We start from the raw sequence: 23,037 nt of genomic DNA, 5'->3' as shown, positions 1-23,037 counted from the left end.
GTCGTACGACCGTCGAAGACATGCCGCGTTCTGGACGACCTTCGACCTCTACCCCCGACGAAAACATTGAAAAGGCAAAGGAAATCGTGTTCCAAAATCCTCATGTGAGTGTTAGAGAGATAGCACGAGAGCTAGGCATCGGTCGTGAGATGGCTCGTTTGATTTTGGTGGAAAATTTGTGTATGCGACGTGTCAACGCTCGGCTTGTTCCGATTCACCTCAATTTGTTCCAACATTATCAACGATTTTAAGGCCAAACATTCAATAAATACCATCGAACAGCCACCGTATTCACCTGATCTTGCACCGTGTGACTTTTTCCTGTTTCCCAAACTCAAATTACCACTCAGAGGAACGCGTTTTGAATCCATAGAAGACGTAAAACAGAATTCGCAGAGGGAACTCAAAGCCATACCGGAAAGCGCCTATAAAAAATGTTTTGATGATTGGAAGAAACGTTGGCATTTGTGTATCGCTTCTAATGGAGCATATTTTGAAGGAGATAAAATAAATATTGATGAAGATTAAGAATTTTGCGTTTTATTTAAAACGCAAAGGAAACTTTTCGGTCACAATGTACTCTACTTTTAATTCTATTCCAAATAATATCTTCTCAAATACTTTAACTAATAATGTATTAAAAACAATTACTATAAGCTAATTAATAAAATTTAATTTATATTATCTGAATTAAAAGCCCTGGCTGCTAATATTTTGTAATTAATTATAATAAATAAAATAAAATAAAATAAAATAATTCTTAAATAGTTTTTATTTTCAACAAAACCAGTCAGTTGAAACTGTATATCGACTATATCGTTTAAATAGTTCAAAAAAGAAACCAAGTATAATCTATAAACTCATCAACATATTATTTTATAATATTAATTTTAAATAGTTTCTCCAATGTATATTATAGTTGTAAATATATATTTTTAAAATTTAAAATTAATCTGCAAGAACTGAGAGCACCTGTTCATAAGTCTTAAAGACTGTAAAAGGCGCTTTAAGATTCACTCAACTTTGTATAATGCTTTTGTGTAAATAACTTCTTTGACACATTATCAAAGCACAAATAATTAATGTTAATTTCTTTTAAAGAATTTGCCACTTTTTCTGCTTTATTAAACTTCAAGTGAAATTATTTTCTATTTACCAGACAACAGTAAGGCGGGCGGATAAAGAAAAATGCAAAGTAAAATATGTAGAAGGAATAATACTTAAAATAAAACTTGTTCCAATTTTCAACATAAATAATTACCAATAAGTAATTTTTATTTATCATAGAGAACTTACCAGTTAATGAAAAAAAATTTCTCTAGTGTATTTTTTTAGGGAAGGTAAGACACCTTCTATGAAAGACATAAAACCCTGCACTGAACAGCATAAATAAATAGTAACTAAAAAAAAAAATATTATGGCAACACGATTTTCTATAATAATGCATCGATTAGATATATAGTTCCAGTGTTTAAGACTTTTAAATAAAAATATGTTACTTTCATTTATAGTTAAATTACAAAAAAAAACCAAAAAATCAGTCAAATCAGACCATCAATCATCATTGGTTTAACTTAAAAAAATTTGTTTTAAAGCTTGTTATCTTAACCATCTTATCCTATGTTTCTTTATAATCGTAAAATGTAGGTATAATGTAGGTATAATATCTTTTATATAATGTAACAAATTCAATTTCGATAACCAGGTAACTTTATAGTAAACTAATCTGTCTAGTTACTACGGCATAACTTTAGTAAGTTGTAGAAGTTGGAAACTCTAAAGCATATTCTTTATGAATGCTTTGTTCTTGACAGACAAAGACTTTATCAATATAATAGGTAGTTACATATGTCTTTAAATAAACTGTGTAACAAGCGAACCCAAACTGTACTCAGATTTATCAAAAGCTTTAGGGACGACACATCTATTCTGGTCGCAGTGAATCTTATTCTGTAATAAAAATAACAATTTTATTTAAAGTGCTGTATTGTTTTACTATTTCTAATGCTTAATCAAATATGGAAAGTCAATTCTGAATTGTATTATCCTTAACCAATCGATTTAAATTATTCACTTGAATAAAGATCAAAACTAAAAAAAATAATCTGACATTTTATACAGGTAACTTATCAAAGAGTTTTACAGTTTAGATGGATTATTACAGCCACCATATTCTACAGATCTGCTATTTTCGTTATCATTTTTTTAAAGCTTCTACGATCAATTTAAAGCGTATTTTCTTTAAGTTGACAAGTTGAATAGTTCACTTAAATAAAACCGATTAGAACTTACTGGTTAATATAATACGATATCTTTTACAAGTTTGATAATTACCAAAAGTTTCTAACCGCAGCCATCATCCATATATATCATATATTATCATAGATCTACCATTTTTAGATTATCATTTGCAAAATTTTTACTACGAACGAGGACGTCAAAAATAATTTGGATCACATTTTTGTCAGCAAATATAAGCAGTTTTCTAAAGTTCATACCAAAAGGATTGCAAGAAAGGTATTGAAAAGTGTAGAAAGGTATTGGCTTAAAATCCAGTATACAATCCAGTATGAATGAATAACCATCCAAAAGATAGACAGCCTGAATGCTAACAATTCTTTTACATGGCTTTTATGTATATATATTTTATTAGCGTTCATTTTAAATTTTTTATATTTAAATATTTTTATTTAAATACTTTTATATTGAATATTTTTTATGGTTTACTGATAAAAAGCTTGTTTTTTTGACTATAATTAAAAAATATTTATTTTATTTTATTTTATATATAAAGATTTTTTTTCATTAAAGATTTAAATAATTTATATTAAAATATGAAAAAGTTATTTGAGACAAAGTAACCATTATCTCACAACTTGTTCAATAAAATTTTATTGCAACTGTATCTTTTCTTCTATATATTGTTTTTTTCAAACGGACTATAACGGCATTGGATACAAATAGCAATGAGAAATGTTGATATAAGAATTCTATCAAGTCAATTTGATTTGTTATCCAATTTACAAATTGTCAAATAAAATTTAAATTTATTTTTTTGCAAACGCAATATTTAATGGGAAACAATATATTTTTAATATATACCATTAATTATTCAACAAAATCTTTTCAATATCATCAAAAAGAATTTTATGAGGTTTTAATTTTGTATTGTTTAGCAGGTTTAGTTTAAGATGGAGCCATAAATTTAATTTTACCCTTTTTATAAAATATAATTTATTGCATTAGCTTAATTATAAAATCAGCAAAAATTCAATAAAAATTGTTTCTATAATAAATAAAGTTAAAATATTGAAAAGAAAGAGTCTTAAAAGTTCTTCAAATAAATATTCAACAACTTAGCAAAAAACCCAAAAACCAAAAAAATATTTTGGTAGAATAAAAAAAGTTGGACAGAGGAAATGAAGTAAATGACATAGGATCTCTTGTTTTATATATAAAATCAGTAGTGGGAGACCTACGATTTTATGCAGTTTGGTACAGTTAGCTGCCACTCACTCCTTTTTTGAGTATAGTAATAGGTATAAATATAATTTAATAGAAAAGTTTTTATACAGTGTGGCATATTGAATGTTTGACCTGATTTTTTCATATTTACCACATTTTTCCTATTTTTAATTGGCCTTTCAAAAAGGTTTCCCACTTCTGTACAAACTTGTTATATGAAAAATTAATGCTTTTCTGCACCGTGCTTAGAGTGTATGCTAACAAGGAACAAAAAAGGCAAATGCAGAAAGTCGAAATTTTAACAAAGTACGACAACAGCATAAACAAACCATCGCACCTTTAAAGCCTCGCCACAAGATCGGAACGAGTCCAAGTTTGGAGAAAACACAGTGATACAAACAACAAACCCTACACGTAACCGTTTAAATCAGAAGCTTTTTTATGGCTTCTCAAAAAATTAAAATAAAATAAAATGAATTAATAAAATAAATAAGTACAATTTTATTCCTTAAAGTGAAGACATCCAAGTAGGGAGAGTGTAACATACTACCTAAATAAGTTAAGTTAAATAAGTATAGTCGGTCATAATGATATTAACTAAAATTGGAATGGTTAGGCAATATAAAAAAATATGTTATTAAAATTGACTTTTTATAAGTTGACTTTTTATAATGTAACGTTTAAGCAAATTTAAATTATAGAAAATTTTATGTTTTACGTTTGTTTATATAATTTAAGCATTAATCAATAAAAATAGACAAGTTTATAATAATAAAAAAGATAATTCTATTTCGATTTCCTGGGTATACTTTTTTAGCAATAGAGTTCAGTACGGTCAATAATATTAAGCAACTTTTAACACTACGCTACTTGTCCATATAGCTTACTTCTCAAAATATCAAAGTTAAAAGTTGTGAACTTCTTATATTGATTACACTAACAAAACTAAGTCCATGTTTTCTTTAAGAAACGCCGAAACGCCGTAACGTCCCTGAATTTATATACTAAAAAATAATTTATATACTAAAAAATAGTTGAAACCGGTTTTATCATGTATTTTATTATTGGTCAATGTTCTTTTTTTTGAAATACATTATAACAGTCTACGACTTAATCATCTAATTGTTTAAAATTTTCCAATTTTAAAGCCAGATATCTCAAAACCTAAGCTATATTAATATATATGCTACTTTAATGTAGTGTAAAAAGTTTTCAGAATAGCGGACTCCATTAAAATTTATTTATTTTTCGTCTGCCACGCTAGGCTAAAAATTCTAAAATGTTCATGAATTAGCTATACATATTTGTAACATAATATATTGATATACAATACAAATATGTTATAGAAGCTATTTAAATAATTTAGTTTAAGAGCAGAGAAAAAAGTGCTACTATATAGCTTACGTATGCATTTTAAATTAAAGATTTTTTTCTAAATAAAGCCATTATTTAATAAATCATTAAATCTACGTAAATAAAAACAGTGTAACTACATAGTTCTAAGCAAGTTTAATATTTAATTGCATTCATACATGTGCATATGTACACATACATAATAATACCAATAAAAAAGTTATCATCCCACCCAACAATATAGTTTTATATTTTATAATATATCGAAAAGTATTTTATGTTAATTAATAATCTAGATTCCAGAAGGTTTATTTAGTTATCCTGATTTTCAAAAAAATACGAATATAAATATTCTGTAATTAAAAACTGAAATTGAGTTTTGAATTTGTTCTTGAATTCATAAAAATTATTTTTTTAAGAAAAAGATATGTCTTAACTGTATGTATATAAAATTGTTTGAAATAAATATAGTACATAGTCGCATATACTGCATTCATGAAATTTAAAACCAAAATGCTTTTGGCATTGAAAGAAATTTAGCACTACAAAACAAAAATGTAAGGAACAAAAAAACGCATTCAAACATGGACTTCTTTTTTGTGGAACAGAACACATTTAAAAATACATATGCCGGTACATAAATTTATTTGTACATATATATATACGCGTGGATATAAAGAAACCACAACAACAGCAACAGCAACAGCAACAATAAAAGCCAGCTCTGCAATAGTCAAGAATCAAAACCAGCATAATATGGGACTACGAAGTATAAACACATCAAAAAAGAACAACAATTAAGGCAAAAAGGCAGCATTTTGGGCTTAAAGCGACATGAAGCAGTTAAGAAAAAGAAAACAACAAAAAATTAGGGAAACATTCACACAAACAGAAAAAAAGGTAAAGAAAAATACAAGGTTCTTAATGATGTCTGTCTAAATGCTATCGAGTTAACACAGGCGCAGCGAATCGAGTCTCGTTAGCAATCGCAGACGTACGCAATATCCAATATGCCCAAAGTACAGATCTAATCAAAAAAAATATACTGAATTGTGTATAATTAATTACATGCGCTGCAGGTACCTGTACACCCAGTCTCTTCTACTATTTTTATACTATATATTGTCTACTCTTTGACACTTGTGTATGTGTGTCACTTTACGATCTTACAAGTAGTAAACATGCTGCCTAGCTAGGATTACCCATTGAAGTAATCACAGAACTTGTTCTGCGCTGGAAGAGAAGCCTATACATTCGATAAATTTGTTTATATCAACGATGACATAGAAAAATTGTATTTGTAAAACATAATAAGAAAATATCTAAGTATTTTGTAAACAAAAATGATTTTTCGACTTGGATTATTGTTTTTATTTGAGGTCAATTTTTGTAAATATAATTATATTTGCTGACTTTAAAGATGCATTTTTAATGGCAACGAATGGTTGTTTTCAGCAAAATGCTATAATATAATAATTTATAATGATATAAATTATATATATAATAATAATAATAATAATAAGCAACGGATAATAAACAATATGTATTTATATTAATTTATAATGCTTGTATTACTAACTTACATCAAGCAAAACTGATATATTATAGAAACTATTTAAATAGCTTAGTTTAAGAGCAGAGAAAAAAGTGCTACTATATAGCGTACATATGTATGTGTTTTTACCTTTTTTTTCTAAAGCATTTCAAAAATATTTATTTGGTATTTCTGCATTTAATTTTAATACGGCAGATAATTATATATCTAATGTAATATACATTAGACAATTATATATTATAATATAAATTAATATGTATATACATATAATATAATACGTAAATATACTAATATGATATAGTACAAAATATAATAGTGTTATATGCATTCGCAGCCTTTCTCTTAATATTTAATCGCATGATTGTGTACTTGATCAATGGATTGGTAAATATCTTTTATATAGGAATATAGCACACAATTCTTATCTGAATATGTATATATACATATATATAAATGCAAATTCTTTGATAAACAAAAAATAAATAAAAAGCAAACAAAGTGAAACCCTTTAAGCGAACTACTGGAAGGAAACCATATCAAAAGAACACAAACTGCAATCCCAAAATAAGAAAAAACTATTGTATTTACTCGCATATGCAAACTTTGAACACATAAAGTTTATTTTTATGTAGGAATAAATTTTTTTTTATTTATTTTAATCGTTCTCTTTTGCATCGAAACTGCCACTGTTCAATTTGCTTTATTCTATATTTGTTTTTGCAATTTTTTTTCACAGATACAATTTTCAATTTGTGTGCTTCCGAGTGCACGCCTTGGAGTTGTCCCGTTTTATCACTTATCGTAATCTTGTTATTATGCGTGTTTCACAAAATGTCGATAGAGCAAAAAAAAAAAAATTCCAAATATGTTGGAGACACGAGTGAAAAAATGCAATCGATTTGTGTCAATCATTACTTTAAATTCGAGAAATGACGGATTTTACCAGTATGAGAATGATCAAGTACAAGTACTATATAAGAGATTTTTAATATATTATATTCTTTGAGTCTAATACCAATAAGACCAATAAAACTGTTGGGTCTTGTAAAGTAATGGATATTACTAGAATATACTAGTACGACTTCAAAAATTGTTGGACCTAAAACAAAACTTCATTACAGTTCATAAGGTATGACACAAATAAAAACTATAACCTTAAAACTTTTCATTGTACAACACAGATTTATATATATTTTAAATATCTAATACATACGAAACTTTTATTTACTTATTAGGAAAACTGAACATTAGTAACAGAAATATATAGATTTATATGCTATATGCTATAAACATTTATTTCCGGCATGATAGAGAAAAAACACCTATTTTCAGAAGTGATAACAGATATAAGGTAAAAAGTTCTGCACCATTGCAGATTTAATAACGTTTATACCTTTACTTCATTTCTATCTCCTTATCACCTTAGTTTGATAAGGAGAGTTCTTGACCCTTGCAGATTTAATATCCCTTTACCTTTACTTAATTCTTATCTCCTTATCACCTTAGTTTCCAATTCACAAATGGTAGTGATAACAGAAATAAGGTAAACAAGTTCATGACCATTGCAGATTTAATATCCCTATACCTTGACTTCATTCTTTCCTCCTTATCACCTTAGTAAATGGAACCCTCGCGACTCCCATTCCCGTAACTCTTAATATGGAGAGAAATCTGACATTGATCAAATATGGTAATAGATTTTTCTATCATCGAGATCTCTGCAATGACATTATTCTACCAATTTAAATCAATAGATTAAATTCGTACTAGCGGAGAGTAAGATTACATATCCATAAAGTTGTTACCGAAAAATTTACGTATCCTATGCAACCTGAAATGCAGTGTCAAAGAATAAGAAGAAAAATACGCCTGAAGATGTTGGAAAAAAACCAACGAAACATCGGGTGAAAAAATAATATAAATTAATTTTTTATTTGCATCCCAGTCACAAGACAAGACTACCCATAAAAATTATAATTTAAGAAATAAAAGAAATCGCTGATTACTTTCAATGTAAATATTTATGTCAGGGTTAAGATATTTCGCTAAGGAATTCAAGAAACATATGAGCCTACACTACAAATTATCATATTTTAGATACCTTCTCCTTTATCTTTAGCCTCCGAACGTTGGTTTTAAACTTAAAATTATCGAATAGTGTGGGATAATAAAACGGCGTCGGATAGTTCTTGAATAGAAGAGAAAACTCTACCGCCAATAAAATTAACTTAACTACATCAATGATAGAACAGTTTACCTGTACCTGAACCTACCAATTATATATACACAAACCGATATTATGATTACTTTGTATGGTAGTCATACTTTTTAGATTTACTATTGTTTATTTATAATTAAATCTATTATCTGTAAGTTACTGTCAACTGTTTCATTATTTAAAAAACCGTTTATGTGATCATAATTAAGAAATGCAACATTTTACATAATTGGCTCTATTCCCCCAAGTATATTTCATGCTAATTTCCAACCCTAAAATAAAATTAAATTCCTTAAATTGACACCCTAACTTGAATAGCTTTTGAGCTCACTGTCACATATGCAAAATTAATTTAACACGTTATTTAAATGATATTTACATAGAAATATATGTTATGTATGTGTGTATATATGTCATGTATGCATGTGAGTAAGGTATATATATATATCGTATACGTGATTTTATACAATTTGTCATCATCATCATGTGTGCCTTAAAGGAAGAAAATTTAATGTTAAATAGAAATAAAAAAAAATGAAATTTTGTTGATTTAACCTAACGAAAAACGAATATGACTCCTTTGATGTCCTTTCATCACTTACTACGAGATGACGTTTACTACTACTATGACGTTCATAGCCATCCATAGACATACTAGTAAAACGTAAACGAAAGGAACATTTACATTTCACCAGTGAACATTCACAAATTCCAATATGTTAAACGTCAGCCTGATTGCCTTCCTCCGACTGCCGCCAACATTTCTATACTCCAACATCTCTTTGTAGGACATCTAAAAAGGGAATAATGGAATAGTGCGGCATAAAAAAGTCTGAGCACAAAACGAGATGCACTTCACTTTACTTTTAACGGAGCGAAATAAACAAAGGGCTTTTCCTTTTTTCCTGCGTATAGCGTATATGTGTCTTTGCCTTCGAAAATACAGGGTAAGCGAGCAACAAATGGAAGAGGACGATATTTATTATTCAAATTCGGATTCAATAAAAAAGTATTTGGGAGTTTTTGCACTTTTGCACAAATCGCATACAAAAGCAATTTTGCCTTTGTGCTGTGAAGTTTGTTAGCGTTTTTTATAGCCAACACAGCTATAAAGGATGATGTTGTCAGAAGGAAAAATGCAGTAGAACGTGCGGTCCCGATTTATACACATTTTGGGTGGTTCGCGAAATCTGAACTGAACTGAGCTGAACTGCAGTTTTTCAATGACTTTCGTGGATATTTGGTACAATGTCAATGGCAAAAAATGAAATTGAAGTATTAAAAAGAAAAAGTAGAAAATAACTGGCAAAGGAAAATCCTCTTTTGGACTGCCAATGTTGAAAAAAATAATGTTCACTCCTTTTTATTTTTCCAGTTTTCATTGATTCTTCTATTTTTTTTTTTTTTTTGAATTCATACGCTTCTTATTAATTTTTTTCTTTTAAAGAATGTTTTTAAAGAACCAATCCTTTATTTGTATAAATTCGGAATACGTTATTATTGAATCCATGGTTCATTTTTGTCTTTATATATATTGTTTTTAAAATTCTTAATTTTTTTCAGTTTTCAAATAATTTCTCAATTAAATAAATGTCTGCGAGCTATGTCCTTATGGTTCGCACAATTGCAAAGCAAATGAATGGATATAAAGTAATTTTATCGTCTTTGTTGTCCTAGACTTTAGGTAAGCATAGAGTATTTAAAATGTATTGCAAATTTATTTTATGCAAGGTTTCAATAGGAACAAATTATTTAAAAATTCATTTTGAATAATAAAGGATCAACTTACAAATCGCTTGTGGCTATAATCTTCTCAATTATATAGAACAGAATAAGCCCCGGTGGACATTGGCAGTCTGCAGCTGAAGTGATTGTAAGATATATTAAATCAGAGTCTCAGTATTGTCCTAAACGATATTATTTTCTTGTAAGATATTAATACCGATTCTAAAAAAACATATTGCGTATTTCACTGATCGTAAAACACGGTTATATTTATCTAGTCCACATATTTTTTCAAGTAAAAATTGAGCAGTGCGTTCTACATGCCGTTGTTTACATGGTCCGAGTCTTATGGTCTTGTAACCACTCAAGCTGCAGAATGACGGCATCTATATTGCATATTAATATGGTCTAAATGCGGATATAGCAAAGGAAATAAGTTAAAAAAATTTACTAAACTCGACAATTTTTACAAATTTTTGTTCCATGACATAAAGTTTTATAATAATTTACAGAGAAGCGATATTTTTACATGGATGAACTATTGAAATCGTTAAAGATGCCAAAAATTCTTTCAAGTTTAACAGTCAGTTTAGGAGTCATAATCAATTATAACTTTTTAAATGTTTAAAATAATTGCAACATTTAAAATGTTGTAAAATATAACATAAGTGGCCAAAAACCTTGGTTGGTTGCAATGGCAGGCCGTTAGATAACTTCCATGTACCTTAATTAGCAATTTTTCGCCGTTTTACTACCACATTTCTCGCAAAAACCCTAGTATAGTCTTCTATACTAAAAAGACTAAAGACTAAATCCATCCCAAAAAGCTTAATAGAGAACTTCAATGTAGTAGCCAAATATAGGAATAGAGCAGTACTGAAATGAATGAATTTCGAATAAGTGAATGCTTGAGCTTAAAAGGGGTTTATGAGAGTGAGAGAAATCTTAACTGAATGAACACAAAAAACAAATAACTTGCTGAAAACTTAGCGAACTATGTACTCATAATTTTCTAGAAAACTTTGTTTAAGATGTCAAAAATATAATATAGGTAAATATAATATTATCTTATTATATCTAATTTTCTATTGTAAACTAATCTCCATCTCTGGAAATTTTGAACAATGATATATGTTACTGTATTTTCAAGACTCACATTAAATTATGATACCACATAAGAAAATATTGAGAGTAGTCTATTAAATACTGTGGAGGACGACAAGTTTTTCAAGACTACTCTAACAAATTTTCAGGTGTCATATAGATAGAATCTCTATAGATAGCAATAATATCAAAACAAAAGGTGAGTTATCTTTCACTAATGTGAAAGGCAAAACATTTTACAAGATAAAATAATTTGTTTCTAACTCAAGAAACTAGACTATTGAAGAGTAGAGCATACTGAAGTAAGGTTTATTTTTTGAATACTTCGAAAAATAACCATTGTTATATAAAAATATAATTTTTAAAATACTATAAATTTTAATTATTTTAATTATTTATAATGAACAACTTAAATGACAAAATACATTTGTTTTAAAAAATTGTAGTAAAATATTATATATGTACTTACCATTTCTAGCCTGGTAACTATCACCTACGCAGGAAGTTAAGATCATGAAAATCAATAAAAAATTCCATTTATGGTGTTGCACATTTTTGTGACACAAATTGTTATTAATATTATTTATTTGTTTATAAACTGATTTTGTTATAATTGTAATAAATTGTATTATTATTATATTAAATAATATATTTATGTGGTTATTTAATTTTGTTTTGGTATTGCAATTACATTTTAGAAACTTTTTTAACTGTTTAATTTGTGTTGAAGAGTTTATAAGTTCTGGAGCCTTCTCGATTTTTCTATTTCTGGCAGGTGGTTTTAATGTTATTTTATGTTTAAACAATGGCTCTGAAGCCATTCTTATTGATTCTTCATAAGCGACGCCACAATGAAACCTTTTATTTATATTAAATATATTATATATATATTTATTTATTTTATTAACTTTTTCGTTTTATAAGATTATGTACATTTAAATTAAAAAGAAACATTAAAGCAAGCTCTCCGCATTTCCTCGAACTGTAATGAAAAAAAGAAAAAGAGTTACTTTTGGTTTAGTAGAGATCTTGAAGAATTTCACCTATATAGCTAAAAACTAATTATTTATTAATATAATTTAATTTATTATAATTTATTTATAACTGTTCTCTAGAAAATTTTTAGTTTGCTAACGATAATTAAAGTTAAAAACAACAAAGATAAGAATACAATAAAAATTAACGTATGCAGCTGAGAGCGAAAGGAATAATGGGACATCTCGGAGCATTATGTGTTTTACAGCTAAAATTATTGAGGTTGGTTTCACAATTCCGAAAGTTGGAAAAGGTGTAAGGAACAAAAAATCAAGCACTGTTTCGAATTTACATTGAGGTCTGAAGAAAATTGGAAATAGGTCTATGTGTTTGAGGTAAGCCACCAGATTAAATATTTTAATAATAATAATTTTTTATTGGTTTAATAAATTTTTTAACTTTTAGGGCTCATATATAAAGCAAAAATACATTGTCAAATAAATATATATGAACGTATAAGAAAAGTTAGAACATTAAATTTAGGTTACAATTAATCAGAACTGAGACTTTTCAAACAGTTTTGCTTATTAATTAATTATTAATGCAACTTTAACTGTTTAACTTCAATCCTAAATGAACAATGGAGCAAAAACGTAGGAAAGAAATTAAATTTAACCTGAGTTCAAAATCTGAAATATCGCAATGTTAATGACATGAAACCATAGATTTCTTTAGAAGCTCTATTACGGCATATATTGGTTACCAGGTTTATATGTGATAAAAATCGGTGTAGACAAAAATTTGTTTAGATGTTCCTTAACCTTAGACAAGCCAAAATAAATCGTATTGGTTTAGGCAGACGTTATTCATCTATCGATTGAATATAGACTCAGTTTAGCTAAATACAGACGTTGATAGACGTTTGTATTTTTGTTAACCTGATTGTACCACCATTTTTAGGAAGCAATTATGTTTAGTATTTCAAGAGGGAAGTGCAACTCCAACTGTATAAGCAACATTGGTTACCTTAAATTTGTAACACTGAGGTATAGACCCGCGCACTTCTAAATCTATAGATTGTTGTGATTTTATTTTCCTATAAAAAAATAGTATGACAAACTTTATAAACTATTTTCATATGAGTGTAGAGAGTATGATTACAATGAATATGACAAATTCGCATTTTTCATACCATAGTTTTTGTTTATTTTCTTCTCTATATCTCGTTTTAATTTTAATTTTTTTTTCGGTAGTAGTAGTTGCTATTTAGTGTTTAAATTGTTTAAAGTTTTCTTTTTCTATGCCGCCTTCGTATTGATAAGCGATAAAAGCAACAAAATTTATGACAATTTATTAATTAATAATTTTTTTATTGCACTGCTTTAAATTACGTCTGCGACTTTGTTAATTTTCCTCTTTTTTTTTTGCTTTTATATTTTTGGTTAATTATGTTTATTTTTTTCTCGTGTGGAGTATAAGAGAATCTCTAAGTAGAGAAGAATTGGGTTCTGGTAGTAGATATTAACCAAAAGTTGAGCCAGTATAATTGCTAAATTATTAAATTTAGAAATCATGTTTTATGTGTAGGATTACGTGTGTGTATATAAAATAATAAATATTTTTAATATTAAAATTAAGCGGAAACAATTGGAGTAATTAAAAAATCGATTCATTTCTAACTAGTACATTTAGACTATGGTAAATAAAAATGTTACGAGATAGTGGCTACCAAAGTGGCAGAACAGTTACTATAGGTGATCTTTAATGCTTTTAACTGATCGTAAATGAACAGAAGACATTAAGCCTTTGAAATGAAAGCCAAAATGTCAGCTGTTCAGGACATCTTAACATTATACGGAGATAGGATCTTCTATATTTAAACTTACAGAATTTAACTTTTCTTTGTTTTTAAAGGATGAATGTTGTATCCACTTATTATAATCGAAATGTAAACATCGTCTGTTTAAATATTAATTAAGAAACAACGAAGGCTAAAAAAAATGTGCCCAAAAAAAATTGACACAAAACTTAATATTATCTATAAAATGACTTATGTAAATAGTTTGTCATATACCGATTTTTTTTTGGCATCATGTTTAGTAGAACCCTCCTTCGAAGATGCATTCGTTTCTCACTTACTTCAATGGAGCTAACATCAGTGGAATCCACCATTAATGACGTCGCTAATCTGTTTTCATGCACACTAAAATTTGACTCCAATCGATCTTTAGACCCGTCTCATTAAAGTGGTTAGGTTTTTCCGCCCATTCCAAATACATTCTTACTCCTAAACAATTTCATCATCTTGCACGCTACCATTATCTATCTACATCCTAACCCATGTAAAGGTCTTTGTAATTATTTTCATGTGTTCTGCTTTATAGATCCCTGTGGACTGCAACACCAACTTTACCCACGCATACAGTCAGTTTTAACTTAGCTCAAACGTATATGTATCTATTTTTAAATACACATGTGCCACCTTATAGCACCAAAAAAGTAAGTATATGGAAAACAAAAAAGTGAAATAATATTTAAAACAATGAAAAAATAATTCAATAAAAACATTCTGTACAAAATCTCTAGGAACGTTTTCTTACTTAAAAAGTGCCAGTTATAATGATTTTTGTAGAGCAAGTTAATAATTTATAGTGATTTTTTTAATAAATATTTAGGATGCGTACCCAATGTCTATGTGCCATACTTTAATATTGTATCTCAAGATTTATTTACGTTGGAACCAATAAACGTAAAGGGAACTGAATAAATCCATTTTGTTCAATGGCAAAAGAATATATGTTACTTAATAGAGTTGTCTCCAAAGTCCATTTATTGTATTAAAAATATATTCTCAGAAAATCCTTATATATCATTTTTACACTATTTGTAAATGTATATATCTTACATGTTATTTCTCTTTTAAATACATAAACAGTTTTCATGAACAAAATTCAACAGTTTGGAGTATTTATTTACGTTATGTTTAAATTTATTGTCTCATTAAAAGAAAAACACAAATCAAATGAATTAACTGAAAAATATATACTTTTCCGCACATCAAAGAAACCAAAATGTTTATACACATTGATACCCCTTATAAACAATGTTGCACTTACAATTGCTCCACAAACAAAACAATATCACGCCAATGCACTTTTGCGGTTTTACATCCGCTAAAATTTATTATTTTATACTTATTTAAGTATAATTAAATCAAAAAAAAATTAATTACTATGTGTTCATTAATTTATGGAATTTTGTTTAATTATTATACATACTTTTAAAGGAATTTATATTTTGAATAGCTAAATTTCACGTTAAATTCCATAAGGTAAGTTAACAAAACAAAATACCTAACAACAACAAAAGGCAGCCATGCAACCGTGCAACACTAAAAGCATAAGCGAATGTCAAAATAAAAACAAAATCCACATAAAAGGAGTAGGCATATAAACAAAAAATTTGTTTTTTTCTACGTAAATAACATGCACAAGAAAGCAAAATAAACACAAACACGCACGTAACAAAATTTTTGAAGATATTAAAGGAAGCAAATAAAAATCGTAACAAGTGGAGGAAATGAAATATGGAATGAAAATAATGCAATAAAAATTTTAATTAAGAATTAGGAACATCGTGCAAAATACCGCAAATAGTAAAAATACATCTTTGTTAACATATAATTTATTAAATTTATTCTTAATCTTCTTTATCATATTTAATTGTAGCAAAATTTTTTTATCATTATTTACATTACGTTTTCCACTTTAACGCACTTGATGCGCTGGTGTTTTCTTTTAGTTACTAGTAGAATGCATATTATGCCTTTTCTTAGATATGGTTCACATTATATGTATTAATTATAAAGTAATTCACAAATCTAAAGAATTAAATAAGAAATACAATTTACGCAATTAATATTTCTTTTTTCATATTATATATATATATGTTTTCAAAAATTTTCACATGATAACGCGCAACACGTCCACACACCGATAGAGCAAGATTCGATTTGATAGTTGCGCCAGTCGGTATTTTCTTATTCCTCATATTCATCACAATGTTGTATTCACATTATATTGTGTATATGAACTACAGTAGAAGTAGATAGTACACAGTCATAACACAAATTAATACACAAAAAATACAATATACAGTGAATAATAATCGAATATGTTAAATGTATATTAGATTTTAAAAAGTCAGCTTAAAATAAATTTAATAAATATTTTTTTCACCTTATTTTTTAGATTGAATAAAATATTATATACAGGGTATTGCAAATTTACATTACATAACTATGGGATATTTTTTCATTGATTCAAGAAACGAAAATAATTATTTTTGATTTCAGATAGTACATTATTTTTATTTTTGGCAAATATTTTTAAAAATTTCTTTATTTTTATTTATATTCACTTCCAACTTAATTCGCTGCAAATATATTTTTTTTTGTTGCTTTATTAGAACGAAAGAATGTTAATATTTTCTGATTAATTAATTATTACTGATTACTGATTATATTGACATTATTACTGCGCATATATGTTAAGAAATTTGAATCAGGAAAGTGACATAGAAATAAATTCGAAAAAGTTTTACATGCTAAATAAAAGTAATATTTTTTGGTTTTAGTTTGAACCTTGTTAAAAACTTTAATTATAATTTATTCACACGGCATAAATAATCTCAGATTAAGTTTATATTAGTCATATGAATAAGTTTTTATCGAACCAAACAGGATGATAAAAATCAAGTTAAAATTAATATACATTATTTCTTGCGAATAGGAGTAATCTTTCATTATTAAGATTAATATAAAAAATGATATTATGAATATTTAAGATATGTTCACACAGACACGATGCGAAACAAGATAATGTCAAATGTTCTGTGGTAACTATAAGTTATACATAAACTTCTAAAAACTTGTATTTTAGTTAAACCTAAAATTCAAATCTCATTTTTTATATCAAGTTTTGCCAATACAACCTGATTTTTCATGCTGAGCAGATTTTTTACAATTAAATTTTAAATATCAAATTTAAAAAAAGTAGCGACCATGTTCAGAGAGACCAATTGATTTCATTGTAGTACTATCGCAGTACAATTATATAGTATTTATATATGTTCGGGTATGCTTTTACTCTAATGCTATTTTTAATTTTTTTCGTTGGAGTTATATAGCTTTTATATTTAGATTAATTACATATCATACTCAGATTTAAATGCATCATTTCATATATGAGAACCTTTATAGTTACTTTAAGGTCATTAAAATCGATTTTAGGATCATAGAACACCTTTTGTGCTCAAGTTGGCTTTGGTATACAGCCACCATATTAATCCACCGTAACAGCATTAAAATAATTTTGCTTCAAAGTACATTTAACTTATTAAAATCAATTAATTATTAATTTTAGTAAGACAACTCTTTTAAGCGTTGCATAAAAGAATTAAAAATACTTTTAAGCTGCCTTGGAAGATTTCAGTTAATATCAACTTTAAAAGCAATATAAATTTTTGTAATTTTTGAACCTATTTTAAAATACTAGAACTGAAAGATTCGCATAAACTAGCAAGTATTTGTGAACGTATAGTATTGCTTTAGATATTTATATAAAAACGTTTTACAGCACTGTTCCAATCTTTTGACATTTCTCTTTTGACGCGCCAATTGTTTAAAAACAACCGTCAGTACCAAAGCATTTTAGATTTGTCGTTGATTAGGCTTATGTGAAATTAAATTATGAGGCGTCATAATAAACCGGGACCAAAGTCTCGTACAAAAACAGTTTCAATGGATTTGGGTGATACCGACACGGATAACACAAGCAGTTTTTCGTCTGATTTCCAGTCGCCGGAGAGAGCGTCTAGTCGAATTCTAAATGCATCCCAAAGTAGAAGCAATATATCTGTGCCCGCTGCAAGGAGGCTATCACCTAGAAAGTCGGCCACAAATCTTCAAAGCCAACAATCTACAATAACGAAGCCAACAGCAAGAAAATCGACTGCAAGAAATCAAAGTCAACAATCAACAACGTCGAGAAGTGCTGCGGCTTCAAACGCGAGGGTAGAGTCTAGTCTGAATAGAAGATCACGTAAAAGAAATGCCCCTACTAAATGTATACAAGATATTGTGAGGTTGCAACAAACCGTGAACTTATTGATACCAAGGCTACCGTTTGGTCGTATCGTCCGGGAAATAATGATGGAATGCTCCTCCTCTGTTGATCGGATAACGAAGGAAGCGCTAGAAGCTTTGCAAACAGCAGCCGAAATGTACATGGTTTCAATATGTTCGGATGCGTACTTATTGACGTTACATCGAAATCGTGTTACACTTATGGTTAAAGATGTAGAATTAGTTAGTTTTTTACGCTCGAGTATGAATGTTTTGTAATTATTGTACATTTTGCTTATGATAGTATGAAGTGAATAATTATTATTTTAGTGTTTATTTAATATTAATCTATATATATAATAAAAGGTTTGATTTTTTTAAAAACGTTTATTTGTGTTGAAAAGTACTTCTAGTAGTACGAAGTATTGTTAGTTAAGTACGCAATTGTCCGTTAATCACTGTTTCCAGCTTAACCCACACTGTGTAGTGATATCATCATATAATTGTCTATGTTGTTTTTACAATATTGACAATTTCGTAAAATATTTGCACAAAACTACCACTGATATTGGTTGAACAGCCAACACTTTCTTATTCCTTAAGTGTCACTATTTAACACAACTGATTTTAGTCTCTAAATTAGACTAGTTTCCACTATTTTGAGTGCGTACTGCTGCTCTGATTTTTTTTACACAATCTTTCATGCCAACTCGTGTTATTTTAAAGTAAAGGATTTGAACAAATCAAAAATTGTGTTTTGTATTTAATAAATTTTAAAGGAAAGTTCAGGTAAAAATATATTTATTTTTAATAATTTAATCATTTTAATCAATATAAAATTTGTTGCAATGCTTTTAAACCTTAAGAATGGTACATATCGCATGTTGCTGTCTATAACCACTATCCATTGTCCAAAAATGTTACCATCTGCAACTTTATGGCATCCAGCGTATTCCAAATTACATATGAAAGTATGTTAGTGAAATCTGTGCTATCACTGAAAGAAACCCGAAAACGACAGAATATAAAATCTAACACAAGGCGGTTCAAGAAATAGTAGCAGCTTAAACCAAAAACAAAATTATAAAGACACGAATCTCCTAATTAAAAACCTTGAGTATTTATTTTCTAGGAATAGTATAATAATGCTAGGAATAGAAAATAGTGTCACAGAAACACTGCCAGATTTAACATAAAAATAAAAAAAAATAAAAAGCAAAGATCTGGAGGATTTATTTTCTAGGAACCTCAGAATCATGCTACTATAGTTAAGATTGATGCGTAATGCTGATAAGCCGCCACTAAAATAATTAACATTTTTCCAGTTGGTAATTATAGCCAACTTACACGCATCTTTACTTTGCGTGCAGACATCTGACAATAACTCTTATATGACAAAGGTTAACAAATGATCCATCTTTCTTCCTCTTGGTACATAAGCCTTTAGTATTAATAAACATAACACCACATCACTACCTCACAAACGGTTCTATGAGCGGCTTGGTATTTATTTCAATATTACTCTAATTTTTCGACAGGCAAGTAACGTACTCTCCTTCTGAGTTACAACTACAAAAATTGGTGGATGAAGCAAAACCAGAGATTTTTTATTTTTTATAGTTCTTCTAAAATGTCTCGGATATCATAGTTATTTTATTGCATCAACCAAATATATTAATAGTAATAAAAAAGTTTTTTTTTTTAATTTTTACATTTATTTAAAATTTAGATACAAAAATTTTGCAAGATAATTGCATTTATTTTGTTGGCTTAAATATTAATTAATTTTTAACAGTTTACATCACTATTATCAAATTATATATTGTTTTTTATTTTAATTAGTTAAAATTAAAATGTAAATTAATTTAATTATGTGTAAATGTGGTTTTATAATGTGTAAGATTTTAATCATTTACAATTGTCAATAAAATCTGTATTATACATTAGTAATAATTATACTAATATATAATAAAACTAAATTAAAAAAATGTTTTTAAACAATTTTTAGTCAACTTTAATTAATAATTATTTTAACTAAATTAATCATTAAAAATTAATGCATTAATAAAAATTTTAAGAAATTAATATATAATAAAATACAGTTTTTATTCACATTATATATATAAAAACTTAAATTTAAATATATATAAATTTATTCCTTGCATTTATATTTATTATGGTATAGATATGAAGCGGTTGTTTCAGTTAAGCAGAAAATTGTAGTTAAAGATACAGCTTTGAATATTTATAAAGCAGAGCTTTAAATCAGGCCGAAATCGAACCAGTCTTAAACAACAACTTCCGATTTTAGAATATATTTTAACCGACCTATTAGTTTTGCAAGTACTGAACCAAAAGCGTAGAAAAGCCGGGATTTAAACTAAAGCAATATGGCAAAAATTTATGTGGTTCATAGCCATTGTATATAGTACTATCTTTATCGCCACACTGTATAGATACGACAAGCATTTTTTTTTTGTTTATAACTTATTTTATATTTTTATATATTTGATGTGATTGATATTTATTATTATTATTTAACATTAATGCATTAATTATATATTAATATAATTATTACAAAAGTATACATATATTAATAGTGTAAATATGTTGATAATAATTGCAGTAATTGAAAATAAGGCTTTATTGAAATTTGATTTTTAAATAAATTAGTTGTTACCCTGTAAAATACTTCATATTTTCAAAATAATAAATAAATAATAATAAATAAATATAGAAATTATATAGAAGTTAATTTTGTAAAGTAAATATTGACAGGTACATAAGTAATAAATTTTTTAAAAAAAATTATTTCGCTATTAGTTTTTACAATATTTATGTTTTATTTAAAATATGTAAAATGTGTGGTAGTTTTTAAATATATAAAAAAACAAATACAGAAGTTATTTTTGTAATATGTATAAATTATAAATTTTATATTATTAAAACATGTGTTTTATAAATTAACTAAAAAATTAATTCATTGACAATTTTAAAAATATTTATATTTTGTTTAAATTATTATTTTTATATATAAAATAGAAGGTAGTTTTAATATAAATAAATAAATACAGAATATTAATTGAAGTATAAACAAATAATAAAAATCAAAAGGAACTTCTAATATATTTATATTATTAAAATGTGTAACAAATGCTTCGCTAAAAAATAATTGATTTAATATTTGTGGTGATTATGTCACTAAAAAAGGAATCCATTTATACATTAATTTTCTTTTACCCAGCAATTTACAAAGGTGTATTAAATAAATCAATACAGAAAATAATTTGAAACTTATTTGATTAAAAAGAATGTCTTTTATCGTTATTAATAACTATATTACACTATTAATAAATAACTGATTTATTGACCGTTTTTGATTTTGATATTTTAAATAGACGAAGATAAAACTTTTATTTATGTATATATGTAATTTCAACAAAAATTACAAAAATTTAATTATATAGTTATGTGATTTTTAAATTATATCAAAACAATTTAAAAAATTATTTACTTTTTAATAAAATTATAAAACCACAATATTGTCTTAAGTTTAAAAAACTGAAACAAATGAATTATAATAACTTCAAATGAATTTATATGATAAGAAAAATAATTCAAATTGTTTAATTATCAGCCCTATATGTATATATACATATAACACAGTAAATTAGTTATGCGATTTTTTAAATTCTATTTATGTGCTCACTTATTTTCGCATTATATATATACATTTAGTTTAGTTTTTAACATAAGAGTAATTTATATTATAATTTTTAAATAACTAAACTAAATAACAATATTGTTTCGCTATGTTTAAAGAATATAATTCTTCACAGTTATTTTATAAATAGACATTAAATGATATTAAAGCACTACAAAGACTAAAAATTTAACATATTAAATAATATAATTTTTTTTAAGACTAAAGACAACATTGAAATCTATATATTGAATAACATCAACGACATAAATATTTATTTGCATATTCTGTTTTTATTTCACTTCAATACATATTAAACTAAAGTGTACTTATTTTAATATATTAATTAGTTAACTAATTTTTCTCACACATATATCGAAGAAGAAATTAATTTAAATTTAAAATTTTATCATATATTTCTAATAAAAGAGCGTCAAATAAATTAAAATATATTATGAAATTAAAAAAAAAAATATTTAGGTTTATAAGAAATTAATATATATCAGTACTCCAAAAAAAAAAAATTAATTATTTTTATATAAAAAAAAATCGTAATACAAAAGGTATTTTTTTGTTTGAGTTTCAGAGCTATTCAAAATCTTTAATATTAAGTTAAATTTTAATATTTTAACTTAGATTCTATATACCTAAATAAGAAAAACGTTTTAAAAAATAAATGAGAATGATTAAAAATATGTTTCCTATAGCTTGAGTTTAATACTTTATTTATGATCAAAAAATAAAGTGAAATTAATATTATTTTTTATATTTTTAAAGAGAACATATTAGTATCGGATTATCTTAATGCTTGAGGT

The 23,037-nt window shown here is 26.6% G+C and overlaps 2 protein-coding genes and 1 long non-coding RNA gene across 3 annotated transcripts in view; 2 read left to right on the top strand and 1 right to left on the bottom strand.

Moving 5' to 3' along the window:
* The window catches only part of LOC119677735 (low-density lipoprotein receptor-related protein 6), a 60,936-nt gene extending 48,898 nt beyond the window's left edge, over positions 1 to 12,038 (bottom strand). The window contains exon 1 of the mRNA XM_038089197.1: positions 11,890 to 12,038. Within this exon, the coding sequence (XP_037945125.1) occupies positions 11,890 to 11,935 (46 nt within the window). The 5' untranslated portion in view covers positions 11,936 to 12,038. The remainder of the gene's footprint in view (positions 1 to 11,889) is intronic.
* LOC119677736 lies at positions 11,418 to 14,902 on the top strand. The gene is made up of 3 exons (XR_005252288.1): positions 11,418 to 11,619; positions 12,536 to 12,790; positions 14,780 to 14,902. It is a non-coding gene; the product is annotated as an uncharacterized LOC119677736 (long non-coding RNA).
* A 3,242-nt stretch (positions 14,903 to 18,144) lies between these two features.
* Positions 18,145 to 18,798, top strand: LOC119674226 (histone H3.3 type c-like). Its single transcript, XM_038085352.1, has one exon. It carries the CDS (start codon positions 18,145 to 18,147, stop codon positions 18,796 to 18,798), a length of 654 nt encoding a protein of 217 aa, XP_037941280.1.
* Positions 18,799 to 23,037: the final 4,239 nt, after the last annotated feature.

Source organism: Teleopsis dalmanni, chromosome 2 (genome assembly GCF_002237135.1).
Source record: "Teleopsis dalmanni isolate 2A chromosome 2, ASM223713v2, whole genome shotgun sequence".
Classification (NCBI taxonomy): Eukaryota; Metazoa; Arthropoda; class Insecta; order Diptera; family Diopsidae; genus Teleopsis; species Teleopsis dalmanni.
The sequence above is the reverse complement of the archived record's forward strand: the minus strand, read 5'-3'. Positions and strand labels throughout refer to the sequence as shown.